The 27,065-nt window shown below is 41.8% G+C and overlaps 2 protein-coding genes across 4 annotated transcripts in view; both read right to left on the bottom strand.

Moving 5' to 3' along the window:
• Positions 1-587: 587 nt before the first annotated feature.
• Positions 588-16,204, bottom strand: FAM3B (FAM3 metabolism regulating signaling molecule B). Of its 2 annotated transcripts, none has more exons than XM_083439164.1 (8): positions 15,746-16,204; positions 10,529-10,672; positions 9,794-9,917; positions 8,433-8,491; positions 6,336-6,386; positions 5,825-5,912; positions 4,182-4,314; positions 588-1,716 (listed from the first exon to the last, which is right to left on the bottom strand). In XM_083439164.1, the coding sequence occupies exons 1-8, from the start codon at positions 15,765-15,767 to the stop codon at positions 1,633-1,635; spliced, it is 705 nt and encodes a 234-aa protein (XP_083295290.1). In that variant the 5' UTR covers positions 15,768-16,204; the 3' UTR covers positions 588-1,632. The 2 variants fall into 2 exon arrangements, with proteins under 2 accessions (XP_083295290.1, XP_083295291.1); XM_083439165.1 differs by lacking the exon at positions 15,746-16,204 and adding an exon at positions 12,049-14,598.
• A 2,303-nt stretch (positions 16,205-18,507) lies between these two features.
• BACE2 (beta-secretase 2) overlaps positions 18,508-27,065 on the bottom strand; it is a 43,648-nt gene continuing 35,090 nt past the window's right edge. The window contains exons 9-10 of one of the 2 annotated variants that reach the window (XR_014510674.1): positions 24,258-26,820; positions 18,508-24,210 (exon numbers count right to left, since the gene is read on the bottom strand). Coding sequence is in view for 1 of the 2 variants with exons in the window: in XM_083438776.1 (XP_083294902.1) it covers positions 26,567-26,820 (254 nt within the window). In the remaining variant the exon portion in view is untranslated. Of the gene's footprint in view, positions 26,821-27,065 lie in introns of both variants that reach the window. The other variant, XM_083438776.1, reaches the window with a different exon arrangement.

The following is a 27,065-nucleotide window of genomic DNA, read 5'->3' as shown; positions in this document are numbered from 1 at the left end:
GATAATTTAAATCCACATAGTTCCTCTTCACAGAAGTTACAAGAGTGGGGCCAAAAAAGACAGAAGTGGCCATCTAGTGGCAACCCATTTAGATCAGAAAAGGTTACTTCTAGGGTGGGTGAGGAGAGGGAACAAAGGAGTCGCAGTAGGTAGGTGGATCTTAAACCTTTTCCTAGACACCATTTGCCCACTCCAAATCCCACAGCAGTTTTCCTCACTTCCCAACCTTCAGGTTATTAAATGCACATATAATCATCTAAGTGTTGCTATAGAATGAGACCTCTTCTGTCACACACATTGACCCCATTTTGGGATTCTAATATATAAATGGACACAAGCATTCCATTTTGCTGACAGAGGAAGTGATTTTATTTGGGCGAGTAAAGCTAGTTTTGATCATATTTAACTTCAGACTTCGTTAATGCCTCTGATAATTCAACAAGCTCTCTGAGGTATGATTTCACCTTTCCTGTCTCTGTTAAGGGTGGTCTACAAAACATGAAACAGACTATAAATTCCATCCCAAGCAATTTACTGAATTCATGATGTTTCTGTCACATTTTATATACAAAATACTACACCGCTAATTTTAAAAATTAAATCCTTTTATTTATTCCAGAGTAATAGATGCATATACATTCAAGTATAAAACCGTGAAGCCATGAAACTACCAGCGTCATGATGACTAGATTTGGCTTTAAGATGTTTCAATGAAAGTAATGTGGTGATAATGTGAACAACTGAGACAATCACCGCACATGCAAAGATGACAGCTTAATGAATAGGCGGTTGGCGCGGAGGTGGCAGTTCCAGCAGTAGAGAAACATAAAAGATCAAGTGTGTCTGGTGAAGAATCAAAAGGAGGCAGCATGGCGCATGGCGCCGCGGAGCTCCTGAGGGCGGCCAGTGTTGCTTGTGCTGCCTGGCCGGCTTCCAAGTCGCTGGGACCGCCGCCACCACCACCGCTGTCATGTGGGTGCCGGGGGCACCCGCATCTGGAGCTCCTGGGCCGGAGGGACCCAGGAGTGAGCACGTAGGGGGAAAGGAGAAGTCCTGACCCTGCTGCCCCGCCATTGCGCTGCCGCCGCCAAGGGAAAGGAGGAGAGGTAGGAGGGCAGACGGAGGCCGCGAGGAAACATGCGGCTGAACCCAGGCCCAGCCTGAGCCCACCTCCCCGACGGCTAGCGGGCTGCATTTTAAGCCACTAATGTGAACATACCCAAAGTGTGAATATGTAAGCTGAGCTCCCAGAGAGAAGATTGTGCTCCTGCTCTGCTGCAGTGCTTTGCAAAGTCAGTGTGTTGCCCACACCCGGCCTCACGGTTTGTCCTGCTCCAGACAAACCACGTTATATCCAAGGTTTTTCTTGGGTTAATATTTCTGACAAACCATGAGCCCGGGTTTGTGTGATGTGCTTAACTCACAGCAGCAGATGAACAGGAGAACCGGGGAATGAACTAAGCAGCCACAATCCCCTTGCATTTGTACTCAGCTCATAGTATTGTGGAAAAGTATGGGCAATTTCATGGCCAAAGACATTCCTATGTATGGCAAACAAATCATTCTGAGATCATATGGTAAAAATGCAGTGCACTCCTTTGTTGATACATCTTAACTGGAGAATCCAGACCGTTAGTTTTTTGGAATACAGCCTTCTATCTGGACTTCAGCTGGCCAGCCTTTATATCGATTCTTTTTCGCATCAGAGTGGTTGATCTGTTTAAAAGAAACGTATAAATAGCAATTCAGTTTATGGCTTCAAAATAATGTAATTGTGAAAGTCTATCTATTATTGCCATAACAAGAGAAAATAGTGTGGCTTCCAATCAGCCACAAGGGGGGGGGGCACTTTGGAATGGGGAAGAGCTGCAGCTCATGTTCCTTGCATTCCGAAGGTCCCAGATTCAATTCCTGGCATCTCCAGTTAAGGCTGGGAATAACTCTTGTCTGGAACCATAGACAGCAACTACCAGTCAGTGTGGACAATACTGAGCTAGATGGACCAATGATCTGAGTCAGCATAGGGCAGCTTCCTACGTTCCAAAATACACAATGGAAGCAACCCACCCCTTTTATCACTAAGCTTATGGAGAAAAGAAAACGCTAAAGCCGATTTATCTAGATCAGTTCATGTGAACCACATAGTTTTTGGCTCCATCAAAAGGGCTTGGGAGTGTGCTGCAAAGTGGGATAGCTTTGGCAAAGGTATTTGCCAAACGGGGGACCCACAGTTGAGATCATGTTTTAGCACAACCCCTTTCCACTTCTGACTGAGAATATTCAGGCAAAAAACTAGGTATTATATGTTTGGGTATCGTCAGAAAGGACAGCCCCATGTCCAGTTCATAGCATTCCTCTATAATGTCTACTACAATGTATCTGTATTTTGACATTACAGTCGTACCTTGGAAGTCGAACGGTGTCCGTTCCGGAAGTCCGTTCAACTTCCGAAATGTTCGGAAACCAAGGCACAGTTTCCGATTGGTTTCCGATTGCACAGGTGTGCTGGAAACAATAGCGGAAGCCATGCTGGACATTCGGCTTCCAAAAAACAGACCAGAACACTCACTTCTGGTTTTCGATCAGGAGCCAGAATGTTCGACTCCCAAGGTGTTCAGGAGCCAAGGTACGACTGTACATTCAAAAAATGGAGAGAGACCAGGAAGGAAAGAAAAGTCAGTGGGCAGCCTGGATACCGCTAGCTACCTTATATTATCCTGGGGCAAATATCTAAACAGGAGCACTCCTGCTAAGGGGCATCTTTGATATAAGCATCTGTTTGACAGGAGTCAGGATTGAAAACACTTCCAGCTTCCTCCTCCTTTAAAATTAAGGAGCCTCTGGAGTAGAGCAGAGAGGAGCTGACACTAGAGTAAACTTTTGAGTATGTGATACATTTGGGGGGTGTATAGGCCATGATACCTAGCCAGAGCTTTTTAAGGACATGCAGGATGGAAATAGTAAAGCAACTGAAACGAATTTAGAAAGTGAATTAATAAACATTCTCAGGGCGTTTTTGTTTTTTTTTAAAAAAACTAAATCAAATATTGACTGTAATTGCCTATTAATTCAAAGAACCACCTCCTAATAAGGGAATATGGAGCTTAATCTTGGACTTTAAGAGTTAATGTTTTGGTAGGTTTCTTTTTTTTTGCAACATCTTAATTCTATTTTGTTTCTGCAGCAAGACATACTAAGTAGCAGAAAGAAATCAGACAATTAAGTGGTATATGGTAAAGATGCTAAATAATAAGGCCCTGTTCTGATTTTAAGAAGAAGAAGAGGAGTTTGGATTTGATATCCCGCTTTATCACTACCCGAAGGAGTCTCAAAGCGGCTAACATTCTCCTTTCCCTTCCTCCCCCACAACAAAGACTCTGTGAGGTGAGTGGGGCTGAGAGACTTCAGAGAAGTGTGACTGGCCCAAGGTCACCCAGCAGCTGCATGTGGAGGAGTGGAGACGCGAACCCGGTTCCCCAGATTATGAGACTACCGCTCTTAACCACTACACCACACTGGCTCTCTGTTACAAAAGTGGACGGTAATATACTCTCATAATATTAGTTAAGTTACTGTGTGCAGAGGAGGGTGACCCTATGATAAAGTGTCTGGAAACCAAGCCTTATGAGGAACGGTTGAGGGAGTTGGGCATATTTAGCCTGATAAAAAGAAGAGACTGAGAGGGGATACGGTGAGCTATTTTCAAATACCTTAAGGGCTGTCACATGGAAGATGAAGCAAGGTTGTTTTCTCCTGCTCCAGAGAGGATGACTCAGACCAATGTAGTCAAGTTACAAGAAAGGAGATACCAGCTAAACATCAGGAAGAACTTTCTGACAGTAAAAGCTGTTTGACAGGAGAACAGAATCCCTCAAAAGCTGGTGGACTCTCCTTCATTGGAGATTTTTAAGCAGAGGTCGGAGGGGCCATCTTTCAGGGATGCTTTAGTTGAGATTACCTAATTGGAGGGGGTTGTACTAGATGACCCAACTCTCTAATTCTACGGTTCCATTACTGTAAGTTAGCCAATATGGATAGCTTTTATTTCATTTGTTTGGATGTCCATCGTAGAACATAGCTAGACTACATGAAACACATCAGTATTTAAAGTTCTGCGGTTCTAGCAAGTGTTATCTACATCCATATACATTTTTGAGTCTCTTAATTTACACAAGTCTTACCATTTCCCTTTGTGTGCCGGCTGGCAGTTCAAAACCTTTTGCTGCTATAAAGGCCCAGCTTGACCTGAATTTCAAATTCCTTATTTCTTTACTTCCTAGATCTGCTATTGCCTTTTTCGCATCCTCCATTAACCTATGTGAGAGAGAAAGGATTAATCCGAATTTTGTACCTTTGACAACTCATGTTTGCTAAAAGCTAAAGTCTGAATAGGATAGGATAGATTTCTTCCGATATTCTTATTCTTCAGATTTAATTTCTTCCTAAAATGTTTTCTTTAGCACTTAGAAATAAAGAGCATTAATAGCACAATCCTAAGCATGTCTACTCAGAAAAAGATCCCACTGAATTAAATGGATTCATTTCCATGCATCACCTTATCACCTGCTTGCAACACTACCACTCTTATTTATTCTGTTAAAGCCACCTTAAAATACATAATAACATGAACAAGTTGTTGGCAATCGCTTAGGAACAAAGGATCCAAAAAAGCCAGCATCAGGTATCAAGTTTCTGCATCAGAGAAATATTGTGTTCCTGTTTTAAAATTATGCAAACGGATAAAACTGATGATTGCACAAGTATATCTAGTGCTTTTTTTCTGGGGGGAAAGGAGGGGGTACTCAATATGAAGTAAGTTTGTTTGTTTATTTAGGGCCCAGTTGCACTACCACACTCACACACACGAGGCAGTGGCTAAATGTAAGATGTGATTACGTAATAAACTCAAGCAGACAATGATCTGGATTACAAATGGCCACAACTTTAGTGATTAGAGATACAGGTGGATTTTTGGCTCAGGCATTGAGTGTATATCATTCCAGCCCCAACCCCTGAACAAAAAAAATAATTATTTAATTCAAAAAAAGATAAAGGAACTCAGTTCCCCTATGTTCCTGCTCCACCCCACCCCCCGAATATATATCAGTCACATCAGTCATGATGCTACCAGGTGACACTTTAGAAGTCTAAGTGAAGTTTAGAAGTTAATTACAGTCGTACCTTAGCTCCCAAACACTGTGGGAATTGGATGTACCAGCTCCCGAACAATCAAAAACCAAAAGTGATTGTTCTGGTTTTCTAATGTTCTTTTGGAAGCCAAATGTCTGACAGGGCTTCCACAGTTCCCAATTGGCTGCAGGAGCTTCCTGCAGCCAATCAGAAGCCATGCTTTTGAAGTCGAACGTTTCGGAAGTTGAACAGACTTCCGGAACGGATTCTGTTTGACTTCTAAGGTAAGACTGTATCTGGATCATAAAGAAATCTTTGAGTTCTTATGTTACAATGCCCCAAGATACCCTCTGTCTCAGTGTATTTTTTAACCTGTTGTTTGTTGTGGTGCTATATAATTAAAAATAAAAGAAAAATAAATATTAAAAAATAAATTTAGAATTTTAAACAACTGCTTGAGGAAATGAGTTTTGAAGCCAATATTTAACACATTCCTCAAAATATGACATGAACACCAGACTGTGGCCTCCAAGGGGTCCATGTATGTATACTGTATAGGAAAATTCAAGTGTATTTGGTAAGATGGGAGATAAAATTTATCATACCACCACATATTTTGCTACCTTATTTCTCAAGTCTGCAAAGTGAAACCACTAGCTATGTTAAAAACAGGGCCATAAATCTGTTTGCTTACCTTGAGCTTCCATCATCATAGGTCACCATCAGGAGCAGAGATTTCTGGGGTGCTTTTTGGACAAAATCAGCCAGTGGTCTGGAGAATGCTGTTAATGGCAGTGGGGAGAGAAACCTACATAAATGTGCTATTTCCCCCTCAAACATTGTATTCTTGCTCTTTTCGGACAAGGCAGGACCCAAGAAAACTTTGAGTGAAGTTTCACTCGTGGGTAGAACAGGGTGGTCTCAGTTCCAGCAAACTGGAAGAGGGATTCTCCCTTCCCCTGACATCCCTTCCCCCCAAAACTCTTGCCTTCCAACTCAATGTCTCTCTTCCACTGAAGGAAAAGGAGCAATATAGAGAAAGTGCTTGGGATGGGAGCCTCAGTAAAGGCTGAGTTGTATGTCCATGATCCAAACAATCTGCTGTAGACACGCTCTACTCTCTGATATTGCATAAGTGTCATAACTGCATGAGGATTTTTGGCAGACGCTTTTATAACAATATTGAACATAGACATGCCTCTTACCTCCTTGCCACATGTCAAAAGATTTTGCATCAACAAGCTTCCCAGTGTTATCTGTAAGGAAGAGAATGCATTAAAAAAAATGAAAGAAAACAATACAGAAAAAATGTTTCCAAAATCTCCCAAACAAAAATGTTTAGTTTAGAATGAAGAGGGCAATAAGCACACATCATGCGCCATGTATGCAGGTCTGTGCATCTTTGTGTAGGCAAGGTGGGCACCTATGGCCTTTGAGTCAATCCAGGCCCACCTGTGGGTCTAATTTGGTCCATGAGGCCTTTCTCCCCAAACCAATCAGATGGTGCCACTGATGATGTTCAGCTGATGTGTGGGACCTTCTTGGAAAGTCCACCCTGCGTTGATCCCTCCAACCTTCCCAAAGGATCAGCATGGGGAAGGCTTTACCAAACAAACGGTCTGTTTGCTTTTATTGGAGTTTTGTTCTCTTCACTGCTGCAAGAAAGCACTGTCCCTGACACTGGAGCTTATGTCTACTTTAGACATCAGCTCTGACAAAAACTGCTCTGTCACACAGCAGTGAGGAAAGAGGCACTTTTGTTGTTGCTCAGGTCCATTCTTCAGTGCACAGGTGTGATATAGCGGGGACTGACTTAAAGCACACACCCTTTGCAGCAGTCTTCCGTTCCCGTCCCTCCTGCTTAAAATGTTTTCATTGAAAGATTTCCATAGATAAGAAAGGTACACACAGCGTCTTTGTTTTCAGTTTATAGAGTCTTTTCTACAGGTCAGTTACATTTTGTGTGAGACACTGCTATCATACACATTGTGATCTTGGGAGAGAGAGAGAGATTGTTCCAGCTGTGATCTTTAAAAGGGTGGAAGAAAGTGCTGCAAAGAGTGCTCAGTCCCTGCTCTCCCATGCTGAAACGGGATCATGGAGAATACAAGGGATTTCTACAGGTGTGTGTGGGGGGGAGGGGGAGACAATCCACCTGACAATCATGTGACATCGAAGTGACATGAGACTGACAAATGGATTGTACCACCCACGTGCTAAAGTTGGTCGGTGGGGTGAGGCCAGATAAAGATCCCAGACCCAAAAATAAATAAATCCCTGCTCCTGGTATAGGTAAAGGTCCCCTGACCATTAGGTCCAGTCGTGACCGGCTCTGGGGTTGCGGCGCTGATCTTGCTTTATTGGCTGAGGGAGCTGGCGTACAGCTTCTGGGTCATGTGGCCAGCATGACTAAGCCGCTTCTGGTGAACCATAGCAGCGCACGGAAATGCCATTTACCTTCCCACCGGAGCGGTACCTATTTATCTCCTTGCACTTTGATGTGCTTTCGAACTGCTAGGTTGGCAGAAGCAGGGACCGAGCAACAGGAGCTCACCCTGTCGCAGGGATTCGAACCGCCGACCTTCTGATCGGCAAGTTCTAGGTTCTGTGGTTTAACCCACAGTGCCACTTGCGTCCCGCTCCTTGTATAGACCACTGCAAAAGCTGGCAGGGAAGATATCAAAAATAAACAAATTTCAGTTACACTGCTAAGTTTCTATCTAAGGAAACACCTAATCTATAATGATATAAATCCTAAGATCCAAACAAAAAGTTAAAGTCCAGTTGGTAAAGCATGAGACTCTTTATCTCAGGGTAGTGGGTTCGAGGCCGATGTTGGAAGAAAGATTCCTGCATCGCAGGGGGTTGGACACGAGATGATCCCTGTGGTCCACTCCAACTCTACAATTCTATGATTCTGTGAATCCACGGCTCCTTATAAAACTCACTGAATTACAAGTTGTGTTGTGTGCAAAAGGAAGAGCACTCAGGAAAATCTATGATAAGCACTATAAATGAGACAAAGCAGGTGAGGTATCACTGTTGTAAATTATACATTTTATAATGGCCACTAAAGTCTTTAAAGAGCACTTTTAATGAGTGCTCAAACACTTTCAAGACAGTGGCTCAGCAATCCTTATGGCAATCATGGCAGACAGGCCAAGGCAAGGCCACCAGGGTGAGTTAATGGCAGAGACGAGATTCCCAGTGTTGCTTTCTTGGTTCACAGTCTCATAGCCACTTTGACATAGCATTTTTATTTCTTTAAAAAAGCACATACAGGATTGTGTCTTTTTACTCACAGTCTACAATGGCAACATTTATTCCTCTTCCAACATTTTTACTTTCTTTGCTCATAAGTCTGAAATGGAAACACAAAGTGTTTATCTGGGAAATATGGCAGACAGGAGGTGCTTTCCTGTGGTATTTAATAATGAGATAACAGTAGAGGGTGATGTTAAACTCTGTCCCCACTCTGTCAGGACTTTGAAGCACAGTGTGGGGCTTTTTGAAAGCCCTTTTGCAAACAGCCCCACACTGCTCTTTAAATCAGCCCACTCACTGTCCTTTGTTTGCAATAAGGCTTTCTAACAGTTCCATGCTGCTTTTTGAAACTTCTGTTGAAACACTGCTAAAATGGATACCCTACCCCCCCTCATTTTAACAGTGGTTTCAATGGAAGCTGCTTTCCCCTGCTGAAACAAGGTGTACAGTACTTGCAATACCCATGAAGGACATTGGGCATGCATCTAGCTTCAGCAAAGGAACCATTAAAAGCTCACTTTAAGCTCCCAGTGGTTTCCTTGAAATTACTTCCCTCACCTTCTGCCATGTTTCACATCAGGTGTAGGGTGGGCAGTCTATTTAGAAGCAAGTCTCACCTTTTTCAATAGAACTTACTCCTACCTTAAGCGTGTTTAGGATTGTAGCATCAATGCACTAATGGAAAACAACAACCCACTTTTGTGACAAAACAACACCATTAGCCATTTAATCAGTGGAACACTTGAATAAGTTGAGTGAACCAACTTTAAACCAATTTCACTCTCATTGCATCCTTTTCTATGGGAACTGTAGCTTTATTCCTAGCTGGATAAATGGGTACAGTATTTGCAAGCGTCCATTTGCTAGAATTTTAGTCTGTTTCTCAAAAGTTTTTTTTTTAAACTGTTTATAAATATCTTGCGTGTAAATTGCCTTGAGATGTTGGTTTTGAAGACAATTTAAATATTGTAATAAAAATAGTGCGAAGGTTCCGAAAATCATGTCCACAGGAAGCTGCCTTGTACAGAATGAGACCACTGCCCCATGTAGTCCATGACTGTCTATATATTAATTCCCCAAAGGCCCAAGTCAAGGTGGTTGGGGAGTTTGGTACAGTTCCCCCAAAAGGGCCCTCTTTCCCCCCAAAAGGAATGCATGAAATTTAAGTAAGGAATGCCTTGAATTAAAAATATACTGTGTCTATACTTGTACACTGAAGCACCTACAGATGGAGAGGAAAGGCATGCAGCAGTTGGAGTGATTGTCTATGGCCCCTCCCTAGTTTTAATAGTGTTAAAACCTCCTACCTTCTCATACCACTACAACTACCACTGGAGGTCCAATGGACTCTGTTATAAATAAATGGCAAAGCTGGCCTTAAGTGTTGTTCAGTACTCACAGCTGATCTTCAAAACAGATCTTGGCGAGGGATTTCTGACCACCACCACTGAGTATGCGATAAGCATAGCTCCCAGGCGAACATGGAGACCAGTGGTCACATTTCAGTCTTTTCGGGAGTGGTGCTGAAAAGTACATTAGATAGGAAGGCCTTTGAACACTGGGCAACCATCATTCATAGTTGAAGCCCAACACAGAACTAAGCATGCTAATGTCCACTAAAATTATCAGTAATTGGTCTGACCATGTTTAACTCCACTTTGGATTGCGGCCAACATTTATTTTGTCATGTTGTAAATTATAACTGTTAAGTATAGCAGGTTTTTCTTCTTCATGTGACAAGTCATCTTAACCAGTGCTGATGTTAAACAATATAGTTTCCTCAAACCTGTGGCTGCTGCCAACCCAGATCTTTTATCTGATCACCCTCAATGTTTTGCAGTCAGTGAACTGGAACATGGGTGAGGAAAGACTGAGGTAAATGTTAAGGTCAGATGCTTCCTTTAATAATCAAGGAGATGTAGAGAGCAGATGTGGTGCAGCAATGATTGCATATTTCAGGTAGAGGCAAAGAACTATTCTTACAGTCTGAAGGGGTGGGATTTACTCTACTAAATAATCAGACCATTTTTACTTGGGTAGCACATGAGTCATTATTTTTTTTTACAAAACTTCTACTTAAGTAACCATGTGCCTTAGAATATTAAAATACATCCAGGAGAATGTGATCACATACCTTTAAGTTTTGGTTTCTCAGCAATGTTCTGAAGGTCGTCGAAAGCTGATGCTAAGGAGTTTTCAGGTATAATAGATGCCAATAAGGATCCAAAGTACCAGGCACAGACAGTTGCAAAGATAAACCCTCCTAACTTCATAAAATCTGAAAAAATTAACAAACATTTTCATGACAGTCGAGACAATCTATGTACATTCAGAAGGAAAAGTGGCAACTGCCAAGCTCACTGAGCCACAAAATATTGTTGCACGCCATCCCAATCGCCAGGCAGTGCGAGATTCCATGAGTTCCATGCACTTCACCAGAGTTTGTGTTTCCTTTGGAAATGAGGTACAGCGGAGGCTGTGACATATGGTTTATTCACACAAATATAAAACCTGAGTTCATATCATTAACGCCCCCAAAAGGTACTGTTTCTCCCATAGCCCCAGCTATGTTGATGATGGTTGCTGCAAGTGATTCCCAAACAGAGAAGATGCAAGTGTCTGAAACACGTCTAGCAAAACTGTCACATTGGGATAATCCTCTGGCCTCCCTGCTCCTTTATAGCAAACCTTCTACTACCCAAAACAGTTCTTCTGTTTACATATCTTAGTGCAGAAAGTATTGATCTGATGTGTAGAGAACTTTCCTATTCCACTTAATTCAAGAGGGTTCTGGAAGCTTCTCTGCGTGAAAGAAGCAAGCAGAAGGTTCATGATGTTTGTGTTATTCCTTCAGAGAAGCTAAGTACAGTTGGCTTAAACTGGTTCTCTTATCTCTTTTTGTCAAGGTCATGCTGACTATAAAAGTTTAAGTTAGGTCTGCTGCAACTGGATTTCTTATGGACAGTGCCAATCCTGAATGTATTGAATTTGTGACCATTATGCTCATCTGCCTTCAGTAGCAGTAAAGCTCTGCTGGATGAAATACAATTGTTGTTGTTGCTTAGTCGTTCAGTCGTGTCCGACTCTTCGTGACCCCATGGACCAGAGCACGCCAGGCACTCCTGTCTTCCACTGCCACCCGCAGTTTGGTCAGATTCATGTTTGTAGCTTTGAGAACACTGTCTAACCATCTCGTCCTCTGCCGTCCCCTTCTCCTTGTGCCCTCCATCTTTCCCAACATCAGGGTCTTTTCCAGTGAGTCTTCTCTTCTCACGAGGTGGCCAAAGTATTGGAGCCTCAGCTTCACGATCTGTCCTTCCAGTGAGCACTCAGGGCTGATTTCCTTAAGAATGGATGCGTTTGATCTTCTTGCAGTCCATGGGACTCTCAAGAGTCTCCTCCAGCACCATAATTCAAAAACGTCAATTGCCTCTGCTCTAATCCCATAAACCGTCATGATTTTACCCTGAAATGTAAGAGAGAAAACTTTTCACCCAGTGAACCAGGAAGTCCTATATACTGCATAGAATAAAAAACCTGAAGTGTTGGAAGGGACCCAAAGGATCATCTAGTCCAACACCCTGCAATGCCAAAATATGCACCTATATGGGGATCAAACCCATGGCATTGGTATTATCAGCACCGTGCTCTTACCAGCTGAGCTAAAATACTGTGTGGTGTCCACCTAAAGGCAGTTATGTTGGTCGAACAATGTCTGTTTGGAATTTGTTGTTGTTTAGTCGCTTAGTTGTGTCCGACTCTTCGTGACCCCATGGACCAGAGCACGCCAGGCACTCCTGTCTTCCACTGCCTCCAGCAGTTTGGTCAAACTCATGCTGGTAGCTTCGAGAACACTATCCAACCATCTCGTCCTCTGTCGTCCCCTTCTCCTTCTGCCCTCAATCTTTCCCAACATCAGGGTCTTTTCCAGGGAGTCTTCTCTTCTCATGAGGTGGCCAAAGTATTGGAGTCTCAGCTTCAGGATCTGTCCTTCCAGTGAGCACTCAGGGCTGATTTCCTTCAGAATGGATAGGTTTGATCTTCTTGCAGTCCATGGGACTCTCAAGAGTCTCCTCCAGCACCGTAATTCAAAAGCATCAATTCTTCGGCGATCAGCCTTCTTTATGGCCCAGCTGTTTGGAATACTTGCTCTTTTTTCTTCTTCATTACCTTGATTTCCTAGGACAGGGATGGGAACCTCAGATGCCAATCTAGGCCTCTTTTGTCCAGCCCTCCTCCCCAGGTCACACACCCTTTCCACAGTCATGGTTTGCACTCTGCTCAAGTGTACTTGCCTTTCTCAAATGGGTCTTTGAATTCTAATCATGTGCCTAGCTTGCCTAAATAGAGGATAGAGGGAGTTGTGGGGGTATATGTAGAAACCAGCCTATTATACAAAGGTAAAATGTACCATATATTCACTGCCCTGACCAGTTTTGCTCTGGCCCTACCCACCACTGGCATGTGGATTCCTCCTGGAAGAGAGCCCAGAAGGTAATGTGGCCTTCGGGCTAAAAAAGGTCCTCCACCCTTGCTATAGGACATAGTACATAGTCATTATGAATTTAGGCATTATGAATTTATATAGCTATCAAACTCCAGCCACAAATCATTATGGAAATATTTATTGCATATCTACAGCCTTCAAGCATTCCACACATTTTCTTAAATCGATTGTACAACACGCTACTCACGAAGTTACACAAGGAATTTAAGCCTTGCCAGCAAATATATTTGCCAGCCTAACTTTTCTTCATATTCACTTCTTTGGAGCACACATGCTATCACTATCACTGTCGGCTTAACAGTCCAGCTTCTACAGAGTAAATGTTAGCTCTCCACAAACCTAATTACAGTGGTACCTCCAGTTAAGAACTTAATTCGTTCTGGAGGTCCGTTCTTAACCTGAAACTGTTCTTAACCTGAGGTACCACTTTAGTTAATAGGGCCTGTAGCTGCCTCTGTGTCGCCGGAGCATGATTTCTGTTCTCATCCTGAAGCAAAGTTCTTAACCCGAGGTACTATTTCTGGGTTAGTGGAGTGTGTAACCTGAAGAGTCTGTAACCCGAGGTACCACTGTACATGCTAGGCATTTACTCATTATGGAGGGTTACAAAGAGCTCACTCATCACTTTCTTCTACCTTGTAATGTACACAACTATGAGACCCTCAAGGCACTACCAAAAAGCTAGCCAGCCAGATTCTCCCCCCCCCACTTGCAGCAATACGCCTTTGCAATGTAACTTACAAATATAAACAAGTCAATCCAAGAGTAATGTAAACATATACATTTTCAGAAGTGCAAGTTGTGAAAACTTGAAACTGTAGAAGTTCTTCAAGTCACTTACATTAAATAAAACTTTCTTGGCAGGCAGTACGGTTTTGGGTTTTTAAAAAGTAGCCCATAACTTTCTCACTGCTAGAGCACATAAAGCTACCAACTTTTCTACAATGGCCAGCAACCATCTAGTTCTGAAAACATATCATTGCCCTTCTAGGGAGTTCTGAAATGAAGGGAGCAATCTATCCCTAGATGAATTATAGAAATGCCAATGCAGGATATAGTGCACAATATTGTTCATCCATCCTGATTCATATATACAAAGACAGTGATTTGTTTGCTACATAGGGCATAAACACCCACCAACCACTAGTGGGGCTTTATGGAGCAGTATGGCCACATTCACAGAACGGATGCTCCCAGAAACAGCAGTGGGAGTGGGTGGGCTTGACAATCCGGCTCAATGTCAACGCACAACAGCTTAGACTGGCTCATGATCCAGCAGATTTCAGGCCAGCTCAGACTCTAAAAACAACAACCCAGAACTCTTCAGACAGGGTTCTTGATCAGGTGTCTTAAACCTTTTCATACCCAATACACGTTTAGAAACCCAAATATGCATTTGGGGACCATTTTTTAAGATAAGAAAGAACTAGAGTCAAACCCCTGCTCCTGCCCTCATAAGGGATTATGAATAAAGCAAATTCCTTTAATATCCCCACAAAAGCTCCTGGGCCTATTTGTCTGCGATATTGCAAGCTTATTTGCTTCCAGAGAAGCTCCTGTGCCTTCAAATTCTATCCACTTTGAAGGCAGGGGAACACAAAGCTTTGTTATACAGTAGTACCTCTGGTTATGTACTTAATTCGTTCCGGAGGTCCATTCTTAACCTGAAACTGTTCTTAACCTGAAGCACTACTTTAGCTAATGGGGCTTCCTGCTGCTGCCGTGCCGCCGCCAGAGCACAATTTCTGTTCTTATCCTGAAGCAAAGGTCTTAACCTGAGGTACTATTTCTGGGTTAGCGGAGTCTGTAACCTGAAGCATATGTAATCTGAAGTGTATGTAACCCAAGGTACCATCTATATAGAAAGGTTCAGGAGATAGACTGAAGCAGAGAGCACCCAATTACTCAGAAACAACAAAAAATTATTATTATTTAAAAGTGCTCAGAAACAATATTGCAGCTTGGGCACACCCCATGAAGGAAATAATAAATATTATTGCTTACAGGACGTTTTGTTCTGCAGTGCGTGGATAGCTGAAGGATTTAGGAGAGCTGACAACTCCCAAGTTGCACACAAAATGTTGCCAAGAGTAATTCAGGAAATAGAGCAATATAATGCACCCATACAATCTTGGTTCTGCAACATAGAAGGGAATTGCTATGGAATCATTAGCTAGACATTTGGCTCACAAATTGCAACACAGGCCGCCCCCCCAAGTTGATGGGCATTGCCATTCAAATAGTGTTTGCCACATCTTGCGATTATCTGGGGTGAGGCTTAACTGGGCCCCACAATATCTTATTCAGGTTGGCACCCCTGATGCACAATGTCCCTTAGGTTAAAACAGAGGTTCTCAACCTTTTAGCACATTAAACCTCTGCTTGAATAAACCTCTATAAATAAACCTAAGGGATATCATGCCAGTTCAAATAGAGCCCATGAGGAGTAGGTGGGGCCTCCCACATAGCTGTCAGGTTCCTGACACCCAGTTGCAGACTGGAGGGGGAGGAATCCTTCTGTGTTGGGGAGGTTAATTTCTAAACGTGACGGGGACAGGGCTTCTTCCCCCTCATACCCCGCCTTGCCCAGTCCCTGATGAGCCGCGACCGCTCAACAGCGAGGGGAAAGCACTCTGTGCGTGCCCAGAGGTGCGCATTTTAAGCACCCTAACGCTGCAAATAAGTTTGGGTTCCCGGGAGCAGATGGGTCGAGTCTCGTCGTTAAGAAAGCGCTGCAGCAACCGCGGAAGTTTGCGCAGCCTCTGACAAGGAAACAGGTCGATTAGAAATAACGAAAAGGCCAGAAAAGGTCGGGGTGGGGGGAGAAACCTTTGAGCTACTCACTGTTGCAGGCCGCCCGCACCATTATCTCCCCTTCTTGCTGTCCCAGGTGGCGGACGAGGAAAGCCGCGGCGCTCCTCGCCCTCTTGCCCTCAGCGCCGGGCGCTTCCCGGTTCACGCCCCAGCCAGCCCGCTCGCAGCAGCCGCCGCCGCACTCCTCCGACAGGGGGCAAAGCCGGGAGGCTTCTCTCGCGGGGAAGGAGCCGTCGGAAACCGGTGCCACCAGCCGAGCGCGGCCTCGTCAAGCGGCCGACGGTTGCGCCGCCGCCGCCACCTCTACCCTCGCCCGCAAAACGGGCTTTTGGAATAAACTTCGCGAGCGCCTCACGGGGAAAGGAGTTCCGCTGTGCTCGGCGGGGCCGGGCTCCCATTGCCGCCCAGGAGAGTCCAGCCCAGGCTCGTCTACTCGGGCGTAAGCCCCACCGAGTTGCATTGGAACTGGCTCCCGCCGCCGCGAAGGGTGTTTTGAGGAGCTTGACGCAGAAGGCTTCGCCCAGGGGCTTGCAAAATGCAGAGCATACGGGGGCCAAAAAATTTAAAGGGGAAAAAAACTGGATGTACATTTCCAAAATATAAAATAAAAAACAAATATAATAAAACCTACATACAGCAACAGTGTTTTGTGTTGTGTAGGCTCCTGTTTGTTATGTGCAAATGGCTTTCGACAACTATTAGGTCCATAAATTACCACATAACACAATTCAGCACAAGAAACAGCGACTATTTGTTGTTGACAAAGGACAGCTGGACATAAAAAGGGCTCCATTAGCTTCAGTAGCTTAAGGCTTCATCAAACTTAAATCCGGCCCTGTACGTGGCATAAGAAAAGTTAGTAAAAGTACAAAATATTAAAACAGAAATCCACATGATGACATATAATAAGCAGCAGCGAGGATATAGCATGCCACCAACAGGCAGCAAAATTGTCTCCACCCATCAAATGGCGGGGAGAGGAAACAACATCCTTCAGGTGCCTCACAGGGCAGCGGGGGCCACGGCTGAAAAGGCCCTCTAGCTTATTCCCACCCTCCATAGCTCCCTCTGAGGGGCAGCAGGAAGAGGTGAAGGTCTAAGGATAGTTCATATCAAGAGAGGTGCTATAAAATATATTAACCCCCACCCCTAAACAAACAAAAGTTATGAATTGCGGAGGGGGGGTGCACGCTTCCCATAATACACTTTCTGTATGCGATGGAACAGGCTCCGGTCCACAAAAGGGCACACCTAGCCACAGTAAGCCATGCTCTGGTTGTGTCCAGACGAGTCTTCAGTGAGGTACCCTACATGTCTCTACAGACAGCCTGGAAACTGGTTCAAAATGCAGCTGCCAGAGTCCTGATGAGTATACAGTTGTCAGCTTCTAAAACAGAGCTTGCTTAACAGACTCTGTGAAAGGATTCTGTGGAACTGTAACAACCTTTCATGCATGAACTGATTAGAAAATGATCTGATCCACTGGGTCTTCTGCTTTATGAGCTGAACTTTATGAGTTACTTCCGCTGAAATTTATGATTTGATACATGAATAGTACACCTTATTTATCTAAGAACATAGCCGGTTACGTCTCTTGTGTTTACTGAGTTGTGTCATTTTAGGCAGCTTAAGCTTGCAATGGGGACTTCCAATTCATTTGGAAGATTGTATAAGAGTGCCACCTTGTGAATGATACAGTGCATTTTACTTTTAGATCATCTGAACTAATACAGACATTTTTAAATTTAGCAACTAGTGTGCTACCCAACCTGCAGCTGTTATATGTGTGGGTGTTCCATATAGTTAATGAATTGAATGGTTTTGTATGAATATTTTATTATAATGTATGTTTTAAAATATGCTGTAAGTCACTGCAATACTTCTGTATAACATAAACATCCAATTATTATTATGATTTTTAAAAATGCTGCTTAAGACCAGAATTAAGGCTCTCTTGAATTTGTTCACGCACCACAAAGCTTTTGTAAATTATGCTTTCTTATAACTTTCTTATGTACCTACGCTTTTCCTTGGTCTTTCAGGCACATATCCAGATGGATATCACATCATATTGGTCCTTTATTGCCTTATGAAGCATCTGAGTCTTACTGCATGACTAGAGTAAATTTTCCTGCAGGTTGATCAGTATCTGTTGCTTACATCAGTAGTTGGCAGAATGAGTTTAAACAGCAGAAATGAGTTTATTCCCCTTTTGATTTTTTAATTGTACAAAAGATAGGAAATAACGTCCATGTTTATGATGCATAACATTCCCCCATTCTTTTCTTCCTCTGTATGTGAAATCAAATTATAGCTAGTATTCCTTGCTGCATTTTTCAGTCCAGCTTGCTGTATTCTTGAGCTATATAAATATTTATATTTTGCCCTTGGGTCAAATTTGCCTTCATTTATACTTAACAAAGTGCTGTAGAAAGGAATTAAATTAAGTGTCATAGACTTCAGCAAGGCTAGGGTTTCACCCAGTGACCTATTCTATGCTTACTTTATAACTACAATTTGTTTTCAAATTGGTACCAGTTCCAGGAGTTTCAGAATTCTTTCACTCATTATTCTCTTTGCATCACTGCCTGTGACCTGTGCTCCTCCAACGCCTATCACCCTATGTGAAGGCAGAGCTTCTCATTCCAAAGACACTGCCTATTTCCATGTTCTTCCCTCCATTTCCTCACTATGCTGTTACCTGCCTATGCTGCCTATGTAATGGCATTATGAACACTGATGACATGGCATAAACATAAAGAGCCTTAAGCGTACACACAAACACACACACAAGAGGTTAAATTAGTTTATTAATTTAAATCAGCAGGAAATATTTCCACATACGGTACATCTGTGAACAGAAAAGCTTGGAAGTACAAAAATTATGAACAGGTAAAAAAATCTAGTAGTGACTGACAAGTTTTCTAGCATCTCATATTAAAAAAGTGTTAGTAATGCAAGATTTTGGCCCGTTGTAGTTTATTTTCAAGCTACAGTGCCTAAAAGTGTTTTAAGCACTGTTTTAAGAGATGGAAGGATGAGACAACTCCTGCCTTCAGGCTCACAATCTAATAGACATGATACAAAAGGAACGGAGGAGGGAATGGGGAAGCCAGCAAGTTTTAAGCAGCAGTTCTTAAAATGACATGATCTCAGCAGGACCATCTGATCTGGACAGGTGGGGTTCCCTGTATTTGGCATGCATGCACAACCCAGTAGCCCTTAGCTAGTCTCCTGGTGGACAGCAGAGGCCAGATTGTGCTTTCTTTCAACTGCATCCCCAGAGCAACAGATTTTAATTGGTCTGAAAGTTAGAGGTGTATCAGGATTTTTAAAAAAAGATACAGTGATACCTCGGTTTAAGAACAGTCCTGTTTACAAACGATTCAGTTTACGAACTCCACAAAACCAGAAGTTGTGTTCCGATTTATGAACAAACGGAAACCGAACAGTGGAAGGGCACCAGCAGTGGGAGGCCTCATTAGGGAAAGTGCACCTCGGTTTAAGAACGGATTCGGTTTAAGAACGGACTTCAGGAATGGATTAAGTTTGTAAACTGAGGTACCACAGTATTCAGTAAGCTAAGCAACTGTACCAATTTACAGAGTTTTAGAAGCTCAGCTTGTATTACCAAAATATACAGTTCACACATTGTTGGCTAATCCTCTTTCCTAACCTCTTAATGATTTGCTTGGTGCCTTTCAGTGGGGCCGCCTTCCTCTGCAGTACTTAAGGAAGATTATTACTACAAATCCATTGGTTTAACCCTCCATTAACAACAACAAAAAAGGCAAAACATACAGTGCTGTTCTCACCAGCAAACTAACACATTGCAGGATTATTGTGGTTTCAACAATTACTACTTGGGGGTTATCAGATTATTAACAAGATGGCTCCTTTCCCTGATCTCATATCTTTAGGTGTTTCAGTTTAACACAATCCTGCATTTCCCCCCATTAACCCAAACTGAGCAAAAGTTTAGTAGAATAATTTGTGGCTCAGCAGGAAGCCTGTATAGACGTAGGCTATATGGCCATCAGGCTGACATGCCACACCTGTTTCGGTTGAGTTCTCTCTTTTCTAGCTAATCTGGTGGCCACTTACACATTGCCAAAAATGAGGAAATGCACCTCCCAAAATAAAAAGGCAAAAGATTTGAATAAAATTTGCACATGCTAACATATGTACAGATGCATATTTAGAAATAATTAATGTAATAGAAATAAAACACATTTCACCACTGTGGGGAAGACTCTGTCCCAAGTGTTCTGTGTTCCTGCCTGCTCAGTCTGATACTGTCCAGGTGCAGTCAACGCCAAGGCCCCTTCTCTCCCTTATTGTTAATCATCTTCAAAACTAAACAGCCCTTCACATAGAGGACTGGCCTCTATAAAGAACACAAGGACACCCTAGTATCAAAACAAATCAGACACCTCCTTACCGTTTCAAAACTCTTAAACCGTGGCAGACTATGTTAGGACTCCTGTCCTGACGTGCTACATTTTTATGCTCAGGAGGCTGCACAAACACACGAAAGTCCTGCGTGTCAGGATTAGTTTTCTTTTTAATTTCAATCATTCAGCACACACACCCGGCATGGTTAGCAAAAGATTGATAATAATGCAAAGTACTCAGATTACAAGGAAGATTTGCCCATGGATAGGAGTCCATGGAAGACAGAAATAGTAACCAATTGCTTAAAGCACTTCCCCTATAACACACTACTCAGGCCCAACGTTTTCTTATTGGCAAAAGATATTAAGGCTGCTTACTAGGTTATGAACACCTATAGTGTGCCTATCTGAGGGTCTAACGCAGTGAGTGCGGCTTGCTTCTCTGAAATGTACTTCAAATTGTACGTAATCATAAGAACACGATAACAGTACAATATTTAGACAAGTTTAAATCAGTTAATAGAATTGCAAATTCTATGGTTCCAATTTCATTCTTCTATAGGGAAGATGTACTTCAATACAACAATCCATTCATAACATCTTTAGTAAAATAAGATGAATGCAGTAAGCACTTAAAATAATATTTGAAAGCTGTGATGATTCTCCATTTTGAAGATACTATTTTTTCATTGGAAAGCTTTCGTACAACGGCATGTCTCCTGAATGGCTCCATGAGACTCAAATACAATGTGGCATAATAGAAACTGAGATAATAATCCTTAACAAGAATAAGTATATAAACATTTAAAGTTGGTAGTAACAAGAAGTTAATATTTTGTCTTGTGTGTGTGTGTGTGTACGTACACACACAATATATATATATATATATCTATATATAGATATATATACAATTAAAAATAAACAAATCAAGCCATTTAGAGCAGCCTTCCCCAACCACCAAATGTTTTGGACTACAACCCCAAATGTCTCTGACCCACTGGCCATGCTGGTTGGAGTGGATGAGAGCTGCAGTCAAAAACATACAGAGTGCTGCAGATTAGGGAAGGCCGATTTCAATTTTAGAATCATTATGCACATATTCTATATTCCACCCCAATTTTAGTAGGCAGATTACCTCCTGTAATCTTACATGTGTGGAATCCAGTGTTGAGTGAGTGGACTTCTGCTTGCCCAGTGGAACTTCCCCTTCCCCTCCTTCCTTCCTGTACACTTCCGAAGTGAGGTTCTGTTGCACGCGTGAAAATCACACATGCACTGACAGTGTCAGGTACAATCCATGGCAATTTAGATGGGGAAATTTCTACATGGGGATCCTTCCTCCTTAGTATTATGTATTGAGATGCCTTCTTCTCTGCATAGCCAAATTTATTAATTAGTATTTGTATATTTATATTAAACCACTGTGTCAATGAGGTTGGTTGAATTTCCCAGACTTCAGTTTAATTTAAGTCTGACAATGTTGATGCACATTCACAATAATACCTCGCCACAGAAAACAACACACTTCACCTTTATTTTCAAATCTGGAGAATTCTTATAGAATATGGCTGAAAATAAATGCAAATGCTTTACACATCCCCTGACAATGTGCTAACACTGTGATTTCAAGGGAAAATATAGTCAGACTAATTAAAATTCACTTTTCAAAGTAACCAAGAGTTTTTTATGTTGTAGTTGTGTAGTTGGTTTCTGTGAAATGTAAAACATCCACTTCAGAAGATGGAATTAATCCACCCATTCCTAAATATGAAGAAGGAGGGAAAGCCTATCAGGAAAAAAGGTTGTGGAACAGAACCAGCCCAAGTTGAATTTCAAGTAGGTCCCAGAGAGGTAGGAGACTCTAGATAACATTATAGGCAGTCTTGATAGACATCAAGGAACAAACTTTTAAAAAATAAATAAATATGTAAAAATGATTAAGCCTCTGGGTATAGCTCAACACAGCAGAATATAATAGATGCTTTACATTATCTAAAATTACCAACATCGCAACCTCTTTCTAGAGTACAGCTACCACATTAAATAGGGAGGTTAAACCTCATGGCTGTCAGGAACTGCTGGAATCTCATGTGGTAAATCACTGAACTGCAGCTAGCAGCCTTCTCAGTGAAGAAACTTCTGGACTGACTCCACTCACCAAGGCTGGTCAGTGGATCCAGAGTATAAAAGGTGGGCCCTTCCTTGAACTACAAGGCATTTCTAAGCCATGGTGTGGGCCTGTCCTTTGGCCCCAGCTTGTTCATCAGTTGCTACACCTAGCTTGTTCCTCAATCCTGCCTTGCTTATCAGTTCTGACAACTGGTCCGTCTCATGGGTCTTGATTCTTGGCTCCCAAATAATCTCAAGAGTGCTGTCAGTTGCCCAGCACCAACTTTGACATATATTACATATATTTTACTTCCACCTCTTCTACTTTGGCACAAGCTTCCCATTCTAATACTACCAGAATCCAACATGCAAAATTCTAACATCATGATCTTTCAAGATAATGCCTTGTCAAACCTTGAATATGGGAACAATCCAAACAATGTACACGGGCAATTAATAGAGCAGCAGAAAAATGATCTAGCTTAAAATACATGCAGGTTCCAATATGCCTTCATTCTAGTAAGAAACATCATCTTGAGATGCAACAGGATTACTTCAACCAAGACAGATAAACTGCTGTCCAAGTTAGCATTTTATTATTTATTTTTTTGTAAAGGAGAAAGAGACAGGAATTGGAATATTTTTGTGGTGATCAATCGGAAGGCCAAATGGCAAGAATGTTATTTTTCTTTTTTCTTTTTAAAAAGCAATCCCTATTAACTGCTATTAACACATATTGCAGAAGTATAGTAACAAAATGTTTTGCACTGAGGTTCAGTTCACTGAGCACTGTATATTATAGGAAACACATGCTTATTTTTACTGCATTATATCTATTCTCTTTGCCAGTAAAGCCATTAAGGTGATCCAAGAAGTCAAACAGAGAGTTTCTTCCAACAGCATTCTCAGCAGTCTCACAAGATACAGCTGTTGCTGAACAAAAACATTGCAGAATGGAGGTGGCAGAAAACGGATATTTGAACGCTCGCCACAGCAAACCACTTGCATTTTTATTTTATTTTTTACAATGCACTTGCCCGGAAGTAGGTTCTAATCTTGCCTAATATGCTAATGTTGAAACTGTAATAAGTGTTTTTTAAGCAACCAAAGCAAAGCAAACCAAACCAAACCAAAGCAAACCAAACCAAACCAAACCAAACCAAACCACATGAGCACATATTTTTGCTGTCCCTTAGAGATACTGGCCAGCTGCAGATACTTCATGTGAGTATGCTGATCATGCACACTGTCTCAGAGAACAGATACAACCTTGTGCTTCAGTCTGAATCCTGTATTTCTACTAATATATCTTTATTATAAAAGTCAGGGGGGGGAATTAAATTTCACGGCAAATTGGGAGTAATGTTTACAGCAGGATGTAGCAGCTGAAGGTCAAGAACAGCAGTTTCTGGTGGAAAGCACATTTCCCATTTTTAAAACAATGTATATTATTGGGCAATCCCCCCCCCCATCCCAATCATTCCTCTTATTCTAAAAGTTTTCAATTTAGTTACAAGTTTCTTTAAAGAATTTTAACAACAGAAAAATGTAAGGGGGGTCACATGCAAAGCTGAGAGGTGCAACGTATTTCACAGTGCATTTTCTTAATGTGTTTCAGGTTAAAAATTGAACCTTGCCAGTGCTGCCACGGTTGCCTGAGCAACAGAACAATAAACTACTATAATATCTGCCACTGGACATCTCAGTTTAGAAAGATGGATGAAAGTTGTGCTATAAGCAAATGTCAGACAGCACCATCTTCATTAGCCATATTTGTGTGGCAAGGGATCCCACTATATATCACGAGTTCGTTTCTTATATTTTATTATTGCTTATGGTTTTTTTTCAAGTATTTCTATTTACAGTGTCCTAACCACCAATTCAAAATGAAATCATGAGTATTTAATAGGCACTGAAGTGAAATACTGCTGAGTGAAAATCTCCAGAAAATTTTTTCATTAAAAAGAAAACTTATAATGATGCTCAGATAATCTGCCAGCATGTTCCCCTGCTTCAGTATCAGCAAAGGGCTTATATACATGCTTCAAGGGTTTTAGGTATTCTTCACATAGACAATAGCTGACAACTTACCATGTGATGAAGAGATTCTATACACATGTGTGCACACACAACTAGTGTGTGTGTGAGTGTGACTTTAAAGAAAAAAGGGCTTGCTTTTGAATGTTACTTATAAACCAGAAAAATCAAATCGGAAGCAGGGGAGCAGAATAATTTACTTCCTCTAAACAGAAAGTTTTCTCTGACACGTGCCTTTCTGGTTTAAGAATAAAAGGCAAAACTGTACGATGGATTGGGTTTCAGAATGGCTTAACATTTTGAGCCATAATTTCCCCCACTTTGTAGAAAACTCCCATCGCACATGATATCCAGATCCATCATAGGAAAAACTATGGAAGGTAAAGAGTCTCATCCAAATGTATTTAGGGAACAGTATGGACATGAAATGGAAACCTTTGCAAAGCAAAGTTTCTGACTTGGCATCACTGGTGGGACAGCTTTAGTACCTGTGCACTAAAGCACTGTAAGCTTGTATGAAAAGCATCCATGAGGGGATTGATATGTGATGTGCAATGGAACCAGAAGAGGAAAATGTGAAGAGGAAAGCATACAGGCCACCAGTCTATATGACAAAAGCTGCTATTTTCCACATCCTTGCTTGGACATCAAAAATCCCATGTGAGTGATCAACCAAGCACATTGAAGATTTTAATAAGAGTGTGGTAATCACTGGGATGAGGGGGAAGAGATTGTGCTGTCTTTATCAGAATTAAAGCGTTTCCTAGCTTCTGTAGTACTGGATCATTAAGTACAGAGGAAATTGAAAATCAAATAGTAGAAACACTTTACTAATTTAATAAATCTCAAGTTTGACTCTCAACTAGAAAACTATGCAAAACCTATGAGTTTTGTTTTCAGTGCTTTTGGACAGATTCCTCCCTCTCTCTACAAGTCAAAAGACTTGAGAATGGACACAGCCTATTAATACAAGTATTTCAGCCTGCAGAAGCCTTTGGGAAGGGGGAAGACTGTCCTAAATGGGTTGTAGGAATGCTGCTGCCACATACTGATTTCAACACAGGCTGTCCTTAAGCTTGCCAGTACAAAGATACATGGGCAAAAGTTGGCATGGCCATAGATATTTCTGCACAGGTCCTAGAGCCTTACTCTTGCCACAGAGATATTAAAATGTTCATATTCATCACCTGGCCCACCTCCTAGCTCACTGTTCATTCATGAAAAAAACACCCCTTTGCCTTTCGCAGCTGTGGCCACAGCCAAATGGACCACTTTTCAACTGAAGATTCACCTTACATTGCATTGTTTTCATTTCAATTGCTAGGCATTAGAGACATACCCAAAAGGTGTAAAGAGAGGCACTTGCCCCTACAGCCCATCTGCTTTGCAGGATGCATGTACAAAGGCTTGAAGAACCCATTCAAAAATTAGCTATGCATGGATTCAGAACACAGGATGCTAATGTGGGTGGCAAAGTCAAATATTTTCAAATGCCATTAAGTGGAAAAAATATTGAAAGGACAGCTGAAAGGAAATTGAGTAGTTGTGTTGTATTCCCGTGGAATGAATCTTTTTCTATTTCAAGAACTTGCATCACACTTCTGAATGGCATCCTTGTATATTCGGAGGTAGTCTTGTTTTATACTAAGGCTGCACAATAGGTTTTGGTTTCAATGTTTTTCCCTACTTCATTTCTCCTGAGAGTTACAAAGAGAGATCCATTGAAAGTGCAAGATACTCTCCTTGGTCTGAAGGGGTGAGGGGATTATATTTAGTCTGTATTGCTAACCTCCTTTTCCACTGCCCACTGATGAAGGTTCACAATCAACCTACTGATTTTTTAAAAAAATATTTTAGAATAGGGATAATAAGAAAAACAGACATAAATAAAGCTTTTGGTTCATCATTATGATTTGGCATACAAAATTTGAATAACGGCTTACCAAACACATACAAACATTTTTTGTTTTTTTCATAGAGTGGGGTGGGGATGGGAAAAGAGAAGCCAATCTTTTTGGAACTATGGAATAAGTATTTAGCATTTTAAAAAATGTACTTATTGGCTGAGCTGCATGATTGTCAACTAGAAAAGCAGAGTAGCACTTGGAGTGATTATACAGTATATGTATTTGGTTCAAAAAATTGTTAGGAAAAAAAGCTTAGAAATTATGAGGCAGCAGAATTGGAGAACATCTTCTGGTGAAACAAGTTTGCAAGGAGTGAAGCCTGGACTTCTACCTTTGGTTGGAACAGCCTGTCCATAGTACTGCTAAGCAAAGTGCAAGTATTCCTTGAGCTTGGACCGAATTCTTCATTTCCATCGATGCCGTACTAAGGACGATTCATCATTTACAATGTCATTGTCAGAATAATGACGACGACAGCGAGCAGGCAGGAGCAGTAAGACAATGAGCACCAGAAGGACAAGTCCGCAGAAGCTCATCAGTGCATAGGACACAATCCACAACAACGGTTCATGGAGGGATATTGTGGACACACAGGTGCCTGCTACATCCGTAGTTTCAAAAGGACCTTCGATCCCAGAAACTGGAGAACCTCCAATTTCTAAAAGAGCACAAAGGAATGAGAGAGACATAAATATTTAAAAGGTTTACAGCTTTTAACTGTTATATGCATGGAAATATTTAGGGCTGGGTACACTAAACCATAGTTTGAAACTGCAAGAGTGAGTCCAGACAATTCTCAGGCTTGCAAGTTCTGAAGCATTCACTTCCATTTTAGATTAAACACAGCTTGCTGTATTTTCTGTTCATTGAAATAAGCTAACTTCAAACCATGGCTATGCTTGG

The sequence above is a fragment of the Podarcis tiliguerta genome, assembly GCF_965153285.1.
Source record: "Podarcis tiliguerta genome assembly, chromosome: 4".
NCBI classification, from domain to species: domain Eukaryota; kingdom Metazoa; phylum Chordata; class Lepidosauria; order Squamata; family Lacertidae; genus Podarcis; species Podarcis tiliguerta.
The sequence above is the reverse complement of the archived record's forward strand: the minus strand, read 5'-3'. Positions and strand labels throughout refer to the sequence as shown.